Here is a 17436-nt window from a genome sequence, read left to right on the forward strand (position 1 = left end):
TTGTTATTAGTAAATCGTCAACATACAGTATTAAAATTATCATATCATCTTTATCCCTTTTATAATATAGATTTGGATCGGCTTCATTTTTGGAGAATCCTAAGCTGGTGAGATACTTATCAATTCTTTCATACCAAGCCCTTGGAACTTGTTTAAGCCCACAGAGAGCTTTCTTGAGCCTGCAAACAAAAACTTTAGGATCATGAGTTTCAAATCCTTCAAGTTGCTCCAAGTATACCTTTTCTATAATCTTTCCATTCAAAAATGTTGTTTTTACATCCTTCTAATGTACTTTCCATCCCTTCGATGCTGCAATTGCTACGACTGCTCTTATAGAGGTGTATTTGGCAACAGGAGCAAAGGTTTCTTCATAATCAATCCCTTCTTTCTATGAGAATCCCCTGACTACAAATTTGGCTTTATATTTTTCAATGCTACCGTCAGCAACATGCTTTTTTAAAAATATCCACTTGGAAGAAACAACAGATTTTCTTTCGAGTCTAGGAACAATTTTCCAAACATCATTCTTCATAATGGATTGGTATTCTTCCTTCATAGCACCCTTCCAAGCTGTATGTTTAATAGCATCCGAAACATTGGTTGGTTCTGATTTAGACAAATCATTCATATTTGCTATATAACTAGAAAATCTTTTGGGTCTTTTGCTTTCTCTGATTGTTCCGGATGGTGCAGCGAAGTCTTGTGCTTCCTCTACTGTCTTAATGATCCAAAGTGGTCTTTTCTTAGAATTTTGAGATTCTTCAAGATTGAGATTTTGAATTTCATCTTCAATTTCTTCAATGTTCTCCCTTTGAGACTTAGATTCAATATTTCTTTGAGAACTAGGTAAGGGAGAAGGATCTTCAGAACTTAGGGCTCTTTTGAATGCTAAATCTTTTTCAAAAATTACATCCTTAATAAGTTTTGTATTTTTTTGACTACGTATGAAAATCCTATATGCTTTAGATGTTTCACTATACCTTACAAAAATACCTTTCCTCTCGGACGGTTCTAACTTAGTTCTCTTTTCTTTTGGAACATGTATATATACAGGGCATCCAAAAATCCTAAGATGACTTATATTGGGTCTAACCTTAGTAAAGACTTGTTTAGGAGTTTTATCTCTGAAGTAGGAGTGAGGAATTCAGTTTTGAATATAGACAACAGTACAAGAGGTTTCTGTCCAAAGATAATATTCTAGATTTTGATCAAATATCATAGCTCTCGCAGCTTCTATAATTGTTATATTCTTCCTTTCTGCTACCCCGTTTTGTTGTGGGTTATAAGTAACGGTATACTCCCTCTTAATTCCTGTTTCATTACAAAACTCTTTAAACAAATCTGAGGTATATTCCCCTCCATTATCAGTCTTAAGAGTTTTAATTTTATGTCGTGATAAGTTTTCAGTTAAGGTTTGAAATTCTTGAAATCTCTTTAGGATTTCTTCAGATTCTTTGCATTTTAAGAAGTAAATCCAGGTTTTCCTAGAGAAGTCATCTATAAAAAGTATATAGTACCAGAATCCTCCAAGAGAAGGAACGAACATAGGTCCACATAATTCTGTGTGGATTAATTCCAAAACATTGTTAGTTTTTCTAGTGCTATCAATGGACTTTTGGTGTTCTTACCCAAAGCGCATCCTTTGCATATGCTTGAGTGATCTTTATTCAGTTTAGGTAGACCAGTAACCATCTTCTCCATAGTTGATAAGGTTTTGAAATTTAGATGTCCTAACCTTTTGTGCCATATTTCATTTATATCAACTTCATGAATTAAGGCTTGAATAGGTCGACTAGGTTCTGAATTTAATTCATACAAATACCCTTTTCTTTCACCAATCAATTCTGTATTCTTAAATGAGGAGTTCTTAGCCCAAGTTATGACTTTACCGTCCATGAATGCGACATTATGTCCATCATCTTCAAGTGCTATAACCGAGATTAGATTCCTTTTTATTCTTGGTACATATAGTACTCCTTTGAGAAGAAGAGAACTACCTGACTTTAGTTTCAAGGTGCAATTTCGAATTCCTTTGACGGAATGTGCTAAATTATCATCAATGGTGACCTTGCCATTAACCTTTTCTAATATAGAGTCTAGTGCTTCTTTGTATCTTGTAATATGTCGAGATGATCCACTATCAATCACACTTGCCTTACTTGAGACTTCATTTGATAGTGCCGAATACAATACATGATTCTCAGGATCATAGTTAACTTCTTCCCTAGTAATGTTTGTACAATTCACTTGCTCTTTAGAATTTTTAGGGCAATTGGATCTTTAGTGTCCAAACTTTTTGCATCTGAAACATTTTATTCTGGATAGATCTTTCTTACGTTTGTCATTCTTTTGATTACCCTTTTTCTTCTTGAAGTGCTTCTTCTTGCCTCTATAGGAATTTGTATTAAGAACATGAAGTTCTTCATCTTCAAGCTTCAATTTTCCCCCTTTCTTAAGTTTTCTGGGTTCTTCTTGAAGACAATCTCCCTTAAGTCTATTGAAGTCAAGAAGATTATCTTTGGCACTTACTCCTTGTGCGAATGTTTCCCATGAATCTAGTAATCCATCTATAGCCATCAATGTTAGTTCCGTGTCATTAATGATGGTTCTTATACTTGCAAGTCAATCTCTTAGACTGGCAACCCTCAGGAAGTAAGAATTCATTGATTCTCTCTTATTTGTATATGATTTAGTTGCCTTTTTAGTGCGAGAACTCTAGTTGCATTCATCATATCAAATGTTGTCTGATATTTCATTAGCATGGGTACTATATCATTTTCCACTCTATCTAATATGATCTGCATGGCTTTCCTGTTTCCTTTACTCCAAATAGTTTTATGAGGTTCAATAGTAGGTTGTCCGAATGCTGAATCAACAAATTGTTTTACATCATTTTCTTCAAAAATCATCATGATTCTGAATTCCCAAGCATCAAAGTGTTCTTTCCCATCAAACCTGTCCTTGGGTTTGATTGTGTATGCCATTGAAAATGGGAGAATGATGCTAGATATATATCAAGTCTGATTATTTAATTTGCAGAGCCTAGGTTCGACTACCAGAGCTCTGATACCATGTAAAGTTTTTGCAAAATTCTGTTATGAATCAGACTTAGATTGTACCTTCTTTATGCTTGTTGTAGATAATCTTCAATATACAGTCTTGAATGAATGGAGAGATATAATTCTGGAAATGCTTTTAACTTCTGCAAGTTGTCTTAGGGCAGTATTGATTAAGGAGTAGACTTGTTTCTTGTGTGTCCTTAAACTTCAACCACACCCTTATTAAATATAGAGATCAAGGGGCATGTCCTTACAAAGGACATGTCCCTTCCAAAGTTTGCTTTGACTCATCTCTCAAAATTGGCGACTTTCCATGCAATAATTAGTTTAGTACCTAAACTAACCAAGGTGATTAGTTAGTCCTTAAACTAGTACTTCAAGATAGGCGCCAATATCTATTAAGAGGATAAGACAATGGCTTCAGACCAATTTAATGCAAGATCACATTAGTACGATCTGTAATCAGATCAGCATGATTGAAAGTTACGGAATTAACATAGTGGACTAAGAATTTTTGAATAAAGATTTCTTTGTTTATGCATCAACTTTTGTATTATAGAAGCTCTCTAGTTTTTTCTTTTGGCATTCTTTTCTTCGCATTGGTTGTGTAAGACACAACCTTGACAAACACCATTAGAAAATAAGACTTTGGGAGGTCTTCTCACCATGTCATGTGTGCTCAATTGTTGAATGTATCTGTAGTTCAATTGCCCAAACAATCAATCCATGGTTTACTGACAGTTTTAACATTATTGGTGGAAGTAAGAAGTGCCCTAGAAGGTGAATCAGACAAAGTTTGAGAACAAGTAAGAAAAGTACAACTAAGAATGTATCATTAAGATCTAAGTCATGACTGTATTATGAGTAAAATCAACCTTCTTTCCTGATCATATATGAGTGATTTGGTAGATGACTATATTTGTTGACAAGGATCAAATACATAGAACATTGTTGAATATTCCTCTTTCCACGTAAATAGAATTGAGCCCAAGAACATACACCAAAGTGTTATCATCCATGTGAATTCGAGAAGTAGAACTTGGTCAAATGATGGAGAATAAGTCTCCCAATGTGGTCATCTGGTGTGTAGCACTCAAATCTAGTATCCATGTTTATTGAGCTGAAGAAGGAAGTGTAGCTATGAGAGCCTTTCCCTTTCCTATGTGATTTTTGGAAGAGGAGTCAGTGATAGGAGAATTTGGTAGATTGAAAATATTTTTCTGAAGAAGCTTTGTGAGTGCATCGATTTGTTTTCTCATTTACCTAGACTCATTGTGCTGTCATCATACAGAAACCACATTTTGTGCCCTTCTTTCTTTGATTGTCTTTGAGGAAGAAGAGGTTCTTATTTGAACTCTGTAAAAGTTCGAATACAAAAATCCATAAGGTGCTTTGGTTAAGAATTGATCCAATTGTTCTTGTTAGTGACATCTGTCTAGATAATATCAAATCACTTGTACTAGATTTCTATCCAGTGCTTGAATTTCATTTACATGATAATGGTCAGATTTGCATAAATTGCGCCAGAATCAGAAGCATCTTTGGAGCAGCAGGGGTTCTTGTTTGAAATTCATAAAGCCATTTGAATTCTATGTAATTGGTTGGCAACCAAAGGATTGGACTTTTAAAGATTAGTACTAAGTGCCCACAGTTGTATCAATTTGTTTTGTTGTGGTGTGATTTGTTCAAGAAACTCATAAAATAATGACATGTTAAATGCAACACGTAATAAATCCCTACTGGAGAAAGAAGAAACAGAGCTAAGTAGATGTGACCCAATTTAGAGAGGATATTGACTTTAAGTTGAGAGAAAATTATTCTTGATCAGGCAATCCTTCAAATGAATTCTCTCGATTTAAATCATGATATGAAGCTCTGGAGTCTATATGTTACCAAAATCCTCAGATTGATTAATTCATTTTTAAATTGGTAACTTGTAATCATGTTAGTCCTCTCAAATACTTCTCAAATATGTTATAAAAAAATATAGGATTAGGTCCTAATATTTGAAGAAAGGTGTGAATGCATAATTTTACTTGGTCTAGCTTTCAACAATCCAAATTATATTTCCCTTTGCACATCAAGTTCGATGACACCTGTACCTGTTGCTGTCCTCTAGCTTGAAACATATTGCTTGTGGTTAATGTCTACAAAGTCTGTTATAAAAATGACTGCTGTGTTAGCAAGGCATATATAATTGACTGTTGGATGCACACTTCCTGACAAATGAATGACCACTGGGCATTTGCTGCAGCCTCATCCCTCAAGAGTGGCTAAATGATAATGACACAATGGAAGCCAAACAATATTCTTGACATTTTCCTACTATAGCAACGAGGGAAGATGATTTCTATACAGTTCACACTTTTATGGAGCTTCCTCAAGCATGGGATTTGAAGTTGCATGATCATAAAATCAACATGCAGAAATTTGTGGAGCAAATGAAGTACAAAATGGAAATTCGTATGCTCTAAAAATTAACAGTCTAGGCTGTCAGCAACATTTGTAATTGTCCATATTTTGTTTTGATAGCATTGCTGTGGATTGGGAATTGACATTTTACGATAGAGTGGTAGGTGATCTCCAAAGATCTTGGAGAATTTAGGGCATTGTCCTTTCTGGCTGAAGCTGGAACCTATTTATGTTTTGAGCTTGTCGATGCTGTTGGCATTCTATATTCATTAAGATATTGTTGGAGTATTTGAGTTTCTTTTTCTTGTTTACTTTTCAGTTCTTATGTTAGATTGATATTTATTTTGTTGTTATTAACCTCTCTCATTTAATTTTTCATTTGAATTGTTCCTTATATGTATCACATATGTTTGTTACGATGAATATTTTGGATGCCAAATTGATCATACAAATTTCAGCAATGTCCATGTAAGATTTTTGAAAGAAAAACATTGTTCTTGTAATTTCTCTCCCAAGGGTTGCAAGTCTAAGATTCACACTTGTACACTGTAGTTAGGTTGCACAGTCTTTAAGCTCTCTCTAACTTGTCAAGCTTCTGTTGGATTTCCTCCAAGTGTCTAACCAGAATACATATTAGGCAAAGTTTCAAAAATAAATTTTAAAATTTTAAGAAGCTTATGAAAAACAGAAAACACAAATGATAACATCATTAGAGGACATCTCTTGATGAATACTTCTGGAGTTAAAGATGAATTTCCTGGATTTCTTTTGTGCCAGGGCACTTCATTTCCTACTCTTTATATTGCAAACGGCAGTAGGTGCTGTCACTGAGGCTTTTAAAAGTTGCTTAGCAATAATGTAGACTAATTATATAATGCATATCAGAACAAAAGAAGGAATGAGAACACATACATAATTCAGAGCCCAAGCAGAGGTTTGCATCCATTACAAACCTATCTATTGATAATTACACATCATCTGTCAACAGGGTTCAAATTATACAAAAAAGGTCTATCCTCAAGTCAGTGAATGTAATAGATAAACTTTTTATCCTTCCTTAGGAACATAAATCTGTCAGATTTTACTGGATGCTTAAAGTTATTATATACTTGTTCTACTCATCTGGTTGTGACAGAAGAGACTGCCCCAGTTTAGTATTCCAGCTTTGTGGTTAGGCAGTTCATGAATCTTTTCTGATTCATTACTCTATCAGCATGTGAGCCCTGGCATTCCCCTGTTCAAACAACTCATAATTCTCCAATAGTAGTATCCATTTGCCTAGCTCCTTATTCATTTATCCAATCAGCATCAAGAGATGTCTCAAACTATTTTGAACTGAAAGTCAAACTATTTTTTTTGCTAGATTATGATCCTTATAATGAAATGAACATAATTAATCTTGCACCTCTTCCTTGATTTCAATCTACACTATAGAATTAAGATAACCTTCTCTAATGTGTTATAAACTTATACAGCTTATGCATGCTTGCATGATTTAATCATTTATTTTCTCTTTATTTTTGATAAGGTTTATTGTATGAACAGGATAGATAATATTGACTTGCCACCAGTGGAGCCAGTTGTTACAACTCAATCCAGTCCAGTTGCGATTTCACTTGCAAAGCATCTCCATTCAGTGGGAGCTAAATTATATGGAGCTTTTTGGTGCTCTCATTGTTTCGAACAGAAGCAGGTAACATTGAGCATTCTGAAGATTTTTTCAATTTGAAGAAAGCGGTAGCATTAAATAGCAAACTGCTTATCTATTGTTGCATGCTGTTTCCTGAGTTTGACTTTGCTTTAGTTGTGCTCACGACTCTGATGTTGTTAATATGCACAATCAATTCTGCAAGAGTGCTTTAAAAGGTGCATTTGAGTTCAAATATTTGATCCTACTTTTTTTGGCACGTGGATGTAACCTCAACTTGTGACATTTGATTCTTGAAACCTAACACACTTTGTAAATACGAAATACCAGTATAGCCTATGCAGATTAGTCAACAATGTATAGAAGACATATGAATGCATATCAGACATAATTAAGTTGCACGCACAAAACACAGAGATAATAAATAATCCTGGAATCTTCAATTTTAGCATGAAACTGACGAAAATGAAGCATTAGTGCTCAATTCTGGAATTGTCATTCTAAAATTACATTGATCACAAATTTGATATAATAGAGAAGGTGCAGGTACTATAGATAGGGAGGAATTTCAAACACTATGGGCAGGCCACACAGTTATATCAAGAGCTCTGTTATTAGGGTGGTGATGACAATTAGTGGGCTGATAAATGCATATGTTTCAATTCTCGGTTTAAAATTGTCACAAAGTTAATTTCTCCCTTCACCATAGATGCCATGACATGGTGAAGGAGGTTGTGTTGAAAATAATAATATAAAGTCTCAATTGTTGCCTTATAATTTTCATATGATAATTTTGCTCTTATGATAGATCATGACATTAAATGGGATGGGCCTTTTGAAACAACACTGTTCATCTTTTTTAAGCACTTCAATTGTCCATCTCTTTGATACGAAGTTGCTGGTATGGATACGGGTACAGATATCAAACATTTTTTGGGAGGTTTAAGTACGTGGGATAGGGGATGTGTGTATATATATATATATATACAAAAAAAAACAACAAAAAAACTAAAGAAATATGCAAAAATAAATCATTTGATTGGACGATACTTCATCGTTGATCAGTGCCAAATGCCAAAGCTAAATAAAATGCCAATTGATTGTTCAAAAATATTCAAATAAGCCATATCATATATGTATATGTTCAATATTCCAAGGAAAACCATTACAATTACAAAATTTGGTTCACGATTCATCAATCATCAAAAGGATTATCAAAAAATTGTTATTGGATTTTCATTTTCAAGTGCTGCATGTTCAAGATTGTTTGAACCCAAAGTGGTTCCACTCATACTAGATGTACCATTTGTAGGGATGCCATCATCACTATTTTCAGCCGTAGTGTTGTGAGGTTTTCACACCATCACCCCTAAATTTTTGGGAACCCCCCCTTTTTTTGATTGCCCTGTCAATAATTTTTTGAAGTTGTCCAAAAATTTTCGATTTTGGAAAATTTTACGCCTTGGACGCCTTCGGGTCAAGAGGGAGGAGGTTAAATTTATTTTTCACTTGGTCTTAGCTCGATTTTTCGGAACTGGCAATTTTATCCTTAAGCTGAACAAATTTCAAAGACGACATTTTTTCGATGGTTAGAACAATATTCGGCAGGATAAATTTACAAATTTTTGGACTTCGACGATTTATTTTGAAAATTGGATGTAATTGTATAATCTTAAGCATTTTTTCAAAATAATTTTTTTTTTAGATTTAATTGTTTTGGAAATTTTTTAATTTTTTGGTGAAAAGAAAATTTTATGATGGTGACATTGAATTGAAAAAATCGATTTTGGATGTTAGAGAAATGATTTATTTTGGTAAAAAAAATAAAAATAAAATTGCATAGCAAAATCGATTTAGATTAAATTGCAAAAATTGGCATTAAATGGGTTAATTTTGCCTTGAAGATTTTAAAATCTTTAAAGAGATTAGTAATTTAAAATTGTAAAAATCAATTTTGGCTTGCCAAGTCCGATTTTTAATGATATATTAATTACTAAATCGTCATTAAATGAAAACATTTAGCATCTCCAAGGCTTTATTAATTTTATTTTTGCAATTTTGGTCTAACTGGCAATTTAATAATGCAAATCTCATTGTGGCAAAATTAATTTTTGGCTTATCATTTAATTGGGACCAGATTGTGCACTAATTAATGTTTTTTGTTTTTTTTCCTCTCTTAGGTGCAATTCGGCCAGCTAGGGAAGGCAAGTGAATTGGGTATAAGAAGGCTCTCCTTCCCCCTGTCTCCTCATTCTTCCATCTTCCTCTTCCATGCTTAGAGTAGCTCTTCCTCTTTGGACGATTTTTGGCAAAGGGCAGATTTGCATATGGGAACAACTTTTCTTCCTTGGCATTTTTTTTTATAGGGCAGTTCTTGGCAGTTTTTATAAGGTAGATCTGATTTTCCTTGCCCTACATGATTCTTGATTGATGTCTGATTTCCATAGAGAGCTGCGAATTTTGTGGAGCCAAAATTTGTGGAAGTTTTATTTTCTTCAGGAGTTGTGATTTTGCATCAGATCTGGACAGTATTATTTGGCAAAGGAAATATGTGATTAAAGTTTGATTTTTTGGCACATGCACGGGCAATTTCAAGTGGGCAGAATTCTGATTTTTTCAGCTAGGGCATCAATATTTGCAAGGGGCTTGAAATTCTTAGGTCTGATCCTAAATTCAAAAGAAGACCCGACCATTGGTAATGGTAAGTTCAATTCATTTAGAGTTGAAAGTGGTCCTTAAGCGGATTTCGCTCTTTTGTTCTTATCTAGTTTTTCTTTTCTTGGTTCTTCTTGCATTCATCATCCACCACTTCATCATCCCATCCTAGGTTGAAGATTGGAGATTGATAAATGTAGAATTCATGATAGAGCATTTGGCGAGGCAGAAATAAGCTAAACCACCATAGGTTGAAGTTGGGAGATATAAGTGTAGTCCATCCTAAGGTAACGAAGAGGCAAAAATAAGTGGTAGTCCCACCCCTAGGTTGAAGATTGAAGATTGATAAGTGTAGTGATAGGACTTGGCGAGGCAGAAATAAGTGTAGAATCCATCGATAGAAAGAAGGATGGAGATCGATAAGGATAGTCCAAAATCACTTAGAACGAAGGGGCAAAAATAATTGTTTAGGATGGTAGATGTTAGTGCAAGCAAGAACCCTAAGGGAACAAATACTAAGAAAGAAAAAGAGGATATGATGCCCAAAACAACTTTCTTTTCGAAAATGAGGCAAATAACCGAGACCAATATCGGTACAGTAAATATGATGCAGGTAAAGGACAGACTAAAGGAAGGACAATTCCCCATGGAAAAGATCTACAAAAGCAAAATTGGCTACATGAAGGAAAGAAAGGAGTCACCAGATCATCGAGGCTCATAGTGGCAGATTTCAAATCAGAATATGGCGATCTCATGGTGCTTCTCAGCCGGATCATGGGCCTAGCTCAAGGTATGCAATCCGAAAACTAGATGTACTTCTTTATTGATGAAATTGCAAATGGAAGGGGCAAATTTGATTGGGCTAGAATTACAAGTGAAAATCTAGAATTACAACTTAGGGCAGTGCAAAACTAGAAGCAATTCCACATGGGGTCCTAGCCTTTCTATTTGATTGCAAGCCAACAAAGGTTGAAGTTTGAGCTTTGGTGAAGAATGAAATCAGGTCAAGGGCAAATTTGATTGAAGATTAAGATTCAAGAAGCCCCGCAACTTCAAGAAAGAGCGGATTAGTAGAAGAGATTTGAAAATATTTGAGGCTAGGCAAGGCTTGGATATTTGTGCAAGCTAGCTTGGTTGAATTCGAATGGGAAGGTTGAAGACCAAGAAGACAAGGATAATGGGGGGGGTTAAGTTCGATTTCAAGGTAGTGGCCAAGAGCAAGGTTCTCAAGTTGCAAAGAAGTTCATATCCTTGGAAGCCATTGAGGCCAAGGCTAGATTACCCCAAGTGCATGAAGACCTCATCCTTTTAGGGTCAGGACATCAAGTACAAGCAAGTTCGAGTGGTGATGAGAAAGTTTCTAAGGACAAGTTCAAGCATCCAAGGCTTCACCTTATATCAAGGATTGAATAAATTTATAAGATAAGGTTGATGAGGTGGCACTTTCATGTGCATGCAATCAAATCATGCCAAGTGTCCTATGTTCTCATTGGTTGACAAATTATTGTAATTTTCTCATTGGCCCACAAAGTTGGTGCCCTCATGTAATTGGTTGAATAATGGTAACCCTAATTAGGGTTTGTAAGATATAATCTTGGCCCTTGATTTTGCCTCTTAATCTCGGCCATTCATTGTAATTTGGGGCCTCTATATAAGGCCATTTTACTCTCATTTGTGAGGGAGTTATGTTGGAGAATTGTTGCCAAAATACTATCAAAATTGTTCTCTATTCATTGTTGTGGCTTGCATGGTGGATATACATGATCATTTTGGTGTATTGCATGGTTCTTCTCATCTCTCAAATTAAAAGTAGGATTTCATTTCATGTTGCTAGAGTAGAAGCAGATGGCTAATTGTATGGTGATATTAGTAGATGTTTGATAGGGATCTATAACTAGGCCACTAGCATCCTAGTGGCTTGTTGGGGAAGCCTTGTGTGGTAAACTAGTTCTTTTTCCTTTGAATCATTGCATCTATGAGGGTGGAGCCACTAGTAAACTTTCATTAGATTCGATCCCCGTCCATTTGCTAACCTTTCCATTCATAGGAGTAGGAGTAGAATAGCGAGTAGTTGATTAGTCGAGGTTTTGAAGAAGGTTAAGAAAGCATAAGCCATTTGAACACTCACCCTCCATCACCATCAACATCATCTGGCACTCGTACCGAATCACCATTACCATCATCCCAAAATCCAAGTTGTTCTTGAAGGAATAATGTAAGCCTGCCTACGTGATTACTAGCAAATCACATCGATATACTGAGTTAGTATCCACGGGTGTAAGGAACATTGGAGTTATTCTCATGTCCCATGAGTATTAACTTTTCAAAAGAGGAATTGTGTGTTTGATACTCCGTATCAGATATTCAATTGCTAATATTTTATTTGGTATTAAAACTGACATCAACACATAACAAGTCTAGTAAGATTCTCATTGTATGCATTCAAGTTGGCACAGTTAGGGGCTACATCCTAAAGCTTCGCTACCCATCCTTGTAGTGGGGGTCCTTATGTGACAAAAGACACAAATTGGATTGATACAAACCACGTCTTTAACTTTTCTTGAATGCAAGTGGTTATGCTTCATCAAGTGAATAAAGGATAGCTGACAGTTGAATATCGAGCTCCAAAGAAGACAATAGAAACAAAGATAAATCCTTCACGAAGAAATCCAAACCAATACTCATCACCGGAGAAGATACATCAGAATTGCGTGGTAGAAGGGGTCCCACATCATCAATAAATACCGCCACTCAAACATACAAAGGTACCACCTTTCCACATCTACAGAAACCTCCGATCCATGGTACATTACCAGTGTTGACTATAAGGAAGGAAACAAGTTGGAAGTGACAAGACCCCACCATCCAAGGTACATAGGACATCAATTAATTATCGTAATGAAATATATATCTATTCTAAAGACTCTTGCACTACTAAGATATGATAGATATTTAAAATGGAAATATAAATATATGATAATCTACAAAGATAATATTAATGATGGGATTTAATAATTGTATACTATTAAATGAAAGGAATAATTGATGGAATCAAGATAATAATATAATTTCTTATGGATTTAAGTCATAATGGAATCAAAGATAAATCATATAAATATAATCATTAAGGATACGATCCAAGCATAGCTTGGTGGAGGACATTTGTTATGAATGTCATAATATGATCCAAGTGCACTTGGTGGAGAATGATCCAAGTATAACTTGTTGGAGGGCATTCATTGTGAATGTCATGGAACGATCCAAGTACGACTTGGTGGAGGGCTTTCATTGTGAATGTCATGGAACGATCCAAGTACAACTTGGTGGAGGACATTCGTTATGAATGTTAATTATTTCAAAATTAGTCAACTTATTAAAGATATGAAATTTTTAGTTAGAATTATTGTGATCTTATTAATTCTTTGCAATTATTATGCATCCCAAACTAAGCAAAATAGTGGGGACATTACAGCATTCAAACTCCAAAACGTGCCCTCTAAACTCAAATGCATGGGGAAAAATGGATGTGTTTGGATGTTTTAAGAGGAAAACATGTCCTTATGATGCTATTGCATGGGACGTTTGAGCATTAAATGGGGGAAAACATGGGTCTCAAATGCATTTATATGCCTAATCGCACTCTATACGTGCCATTGCATGTTTTACTTTGCCCTTGAAATGCAAACGATTTTTCTTGGAGAGCAAAATTGGGCCCTAGACATGCAATTACATATTTAAAATAAACATGTATGCAAGTTGGAAGTGCAAATCGCACTCTATGAGGGTAATTGCATATAACATTTGGTTGGAAATGCATGTGCTGGGTGCAAATCACACTCCCAGCCACATTACATATTTAAAATGTGTAATAGATGTCATACCTTGGGTGTTCTTGGTTTCTTAGTGCAAAATCAGGGTCTTAGAGGGTCATTGCATATTGCATGTAGTGCAAAATTGCACTTTCCAAGACACATTACATGTTTTAAAAACCTTGCTTTTAACATGTTTGGAACTTTTTTGGTGCAAATTGCACTCTATTGGTGCCATTACATGTGATGTTTTTGCATGTAGAAGGGAGTTTTCATGTAAATCAGACTCTTGGAAGCCCATTACATATTTAAAATGACTTGCTTTTGTCATTTTCTTTAGTCAATCTTTCTATCCAAGTGCAAAATCACACTCTATAGATGCAATTGCTTGAAGCATATTTGCAAAAAAACATGTTTTTGAGTTGAACAACTTAAGTGATCTATTTAGCACATGTCTAATTGATTATTGAACAAATATCACTCAAAGGGGTAAAATATAATACTTACACTACATAGTTTAGATATGTGTAAATATTATTCAAAAAGTAACATTTTACTTAAATGTTTTAAAATTAAACATAAAGTAAATCTCAACATTAAATTAGAACTATATAGTGATAAAAGTCACTTAAGTGTTCAATTAAAAAACAACTCAATGTGAAAATATAAAATAAAGTGCACTATAGTCACTTAAGTGATAAAGTAACTTAAAAACATATCATAAAGTGAATTTATGTTAATATCCATGTTTTAAATATGTGATTGCGCCTGAAGAGTCCACTTTCTGGGCACTTAAATGGTCACATATTTTGACTACTAAGTTCGATTAAGCCCTAAGATATACCAAATCGAAGGAAAAACCAAAAGCAAGAGATTGAATGAACAAAAAGATTAAATCAAACTACACAAACACTCGAAAATGCAAGAAAGGATGTTGAAGGCCTCAAAACTCAAGCATAGGAAAACAAACTAAAAAAAAAAAGGATGGCGAAAGCCTTTAGTAACAGAATTCACTATGCAAATTGGGGTTGATTGGTTGATCAATGTTGGCTGATTAAATACTGAATTATCTTAGAGAAATGCGAAACTAAGTTGAAAAAGTTTCGTACTTTTACCTACATTTTGTGGTGACAAAATGCAAGTCAACACGCTTTACAATGTTTTTTTATTGCAAAAATTTAATCTGGGCTGATGGACCTGGATGCTGTACGGATGCGCTCTGGATGTTGTCTGAATGCACATCCACGCTTGTGGATGCGCATACAGCTCCATTCGCAGTCGTGAATGCGCATCCTCATCCAAACAACATTTTGATTGCATCCGACTGCATACCCGTATCCAATAGCATTTGATGTGAAGCCTACCGTTGTGAGTCTGGTATCACAATTTATAATACTTATTCTATTAAATTTTGATTGTGATGTAGTGATTTATGTGTCTATACGGGATTTCTTGTTAATATATTTTTATTGCCAGTTTTGAATATTTTCTAAATCCTAAATTGGATATGTTATCAAACGGAATGGCCTCAAATATCTAAATGTATTGGATATAGCCTGAATAAAGGGTCTTATATGGACAGTACTAGTACAATATTGATGCTGAACTTGGGAGCATTATAAACATATATGTGTATCTACAAAAGGGAGGGGACCTATCCAGCAGCTCTTTATTTTGCAAGAGAAGAATTATTACCAACTTCTGCGGCATTATACAAGCACCTTCAATGAAAGATTGAGGCTATTCCAACTTAACTTCTTTTTGTAGCTTTAATGTTCTCTACATAATTATTTTCAAGCTTTGATGTTTCCCTTAATTTGTTTTCAAGATTTCAATGTTATCGATTTGCATTGATCATTTATAGAAATTTAAATACTGAAGGGATGCCTGAGTAACAAATGATTCCCTCTTGTTTTATGTGGCTTTGAATTTTCAGCCGATTTGTAGACTTATTTTTCCCAAAAATCAAAGCTCCTGTTTTTTATTTCTCAGTCTAAAGCTCTCACAATGTATGCAAATGTGTCTAGGCAAAGAAGTGCCCTCCATAGAATGATGAGTTATATCTTAAGTTACCAGATTCTCTCCAACAACCCTCAAAGTTTGATTCAGTTCTGTACAAAGTCTGGTCCTTGTCAAATTCACCCCAAATTTGCCTGCAGAGTCACAAATTCTGTTAAAGGATCCCAGGCAGAATTTGGAAGAATTTGCTGCCGAACAGCTGACCCAGGCCGAACTTGGTCTCAATTTTTTTTTGACTTTTTTAGAGTAATTTTTTTGCCTAATTTGGTTTATTTGATCTTCTCAACGCTAAAAGTGACCACTAAAAAGGCCAAAAAGGATGGTTTATATGTCATTTGTGCATATGTGAATGATAAAGAAAACTTGCTTATAGAGGAAATCCAAATTGACAATTATAGAGGAATTTCTTTAAAAAAGCTATGATATCTTTGAATCTATGGCTTAAAATTTGAATCTTAACTTTTGATCTAGCATGGTTAGAAATCCTCTAACCAATACAAAATTAAAATTCAGATAATTGAACTTATCTTTTGATGATTCCTTTCATTCTCAAATTGTCCCCTTGATATGGAAATTTGTTCCATGCATCTGAGTTTGTGACCAAGCAAGTGTATCATGTTGTATGTATGGCTAAATGGTGCAATGAATATCGTATTGATCTGAAACATAGATATGGTGGTGTATTTTTCGTGTATGAACTTATTTGTTGTTGCATACATACATACCCATATATTTATTTTTTAAATTGTTGTTGGTATAGACAAACCCAAAACGAAGCCAAGCCCACCCTTAAAAAAATTGAACAAAGTTTGGACCCCAATCCAAACTGGCAACTTAGGTTATATCTGGTGGGAGGGAAGTCATCAGTTAAGAGCACAATGAGTAATTGACTTCCCTAGTAGCATCATGAAATAACTTTGACATTGCACTGCAACTGACTCCAAAGTTTCAACAAGCAAGAAAGAATATCTGCTGCAATCACAGGGTGAGGAAGCTAGAGAGAATCCTCACTGAACAGATCTCATAAAGGCTAGGACATGATAAGAGTAACATTCATACTGATAATTTGAGACATGCAAAAAGGAAGATCACTAATAAAATATGAGCCAGTCCAGCATTCTTAAAGCAAGATTCCTTTTAAGTTTTTAACCTGTCAGAGGCCTTTATAAAATCAATCTTAAAGAAGAGAGTATTTTGATCAGACTACAAGCCCATTCAAGGCCGCCTTAAAAAGTTACAAGATTATCTAACATTAGTATGCCTATACTACAATCAATGTGCTCCTTTCTGCCAATTTATACAACCAGCAATTAATCCTTCTTGCCAGAGCTTTTGTTGGAATTTTGTAAAAAAGATAAGAGGATACGGAGTGTTATTTTCTCAGTGATTCCCTTTTGGATCTGCAAGAATAAGCTTGATAAGACCTGATTGAGAAGGTTCCCCATAATTACACTTAAATAGATTATGGCACATTTTCAAGCAATTTTCAATCACCAACATCCACCAGGGTCATGCGTCTTCTCCTTCTTGAGCTCCTATATATTAGCTTCCATTTACTCCATTTCTATCCATCTAGGGATAAGGTTTCTTTTATAGGTTTTCACCTCCTAGGGTAGGTATGAATGATCATCTGTTTGAAGATATCCATACAAGTGTCTCTCAAAATGTCACAGCTCACAACCTACTGAAGCGAATATTCTTGGGGACTAATGTTGAAAGCTTTTCTGGTTTTTCTTTCAATATTTTGGTAAGGTTACCTGTGGGTTTTCCAAAATGTCTCTTTGATTCTTCTCTCTCTTTAAATACTTGACAGAGAATTTGGAATGTGCATCTC

At 34.8% G+C, this 17436-nt stretch overlaps 1 protein-coding gene across 1 annotated transcript in view; it reads left to right on the forward strand.

Moving 5' to 3' along the window:
• The window catches only part of LTO1 (NAD(P)H dehydrogenase (quinone)s), a 155433-nt gene that overhangs the window by 104618 nt on the left and 33379 nt on the right, over positions 1 to 17436 (forward strand). The window contains exon 5 of the mRNA XM_089802969.1: positions 7017 to 7164. Within this exon, the coding sequence (XP_089659095.1) occupies positions 7017 to 7164 (148 nt within the window). The remainder of the gene's footprint in view (positions 1 to 7016; positions 7165 to 17436) is intronic.

This window comes from Cupressus sempervirens, chromosome 10 (genome assembly GCF_028749045.1).
Source record: "Cupressus sempervirens isolate cs-2001-9-10 chromosome 10, ASM2874904v1, whole genome shotgun sequence".
Taxonomy (NCBI): domain Eukaryota; kingdom Viridiplantae; phylum Streptophyta; class Pinopsida; order Cupressales; family Cupressaceae; genus Cupressus; species Cupressus sempervirens.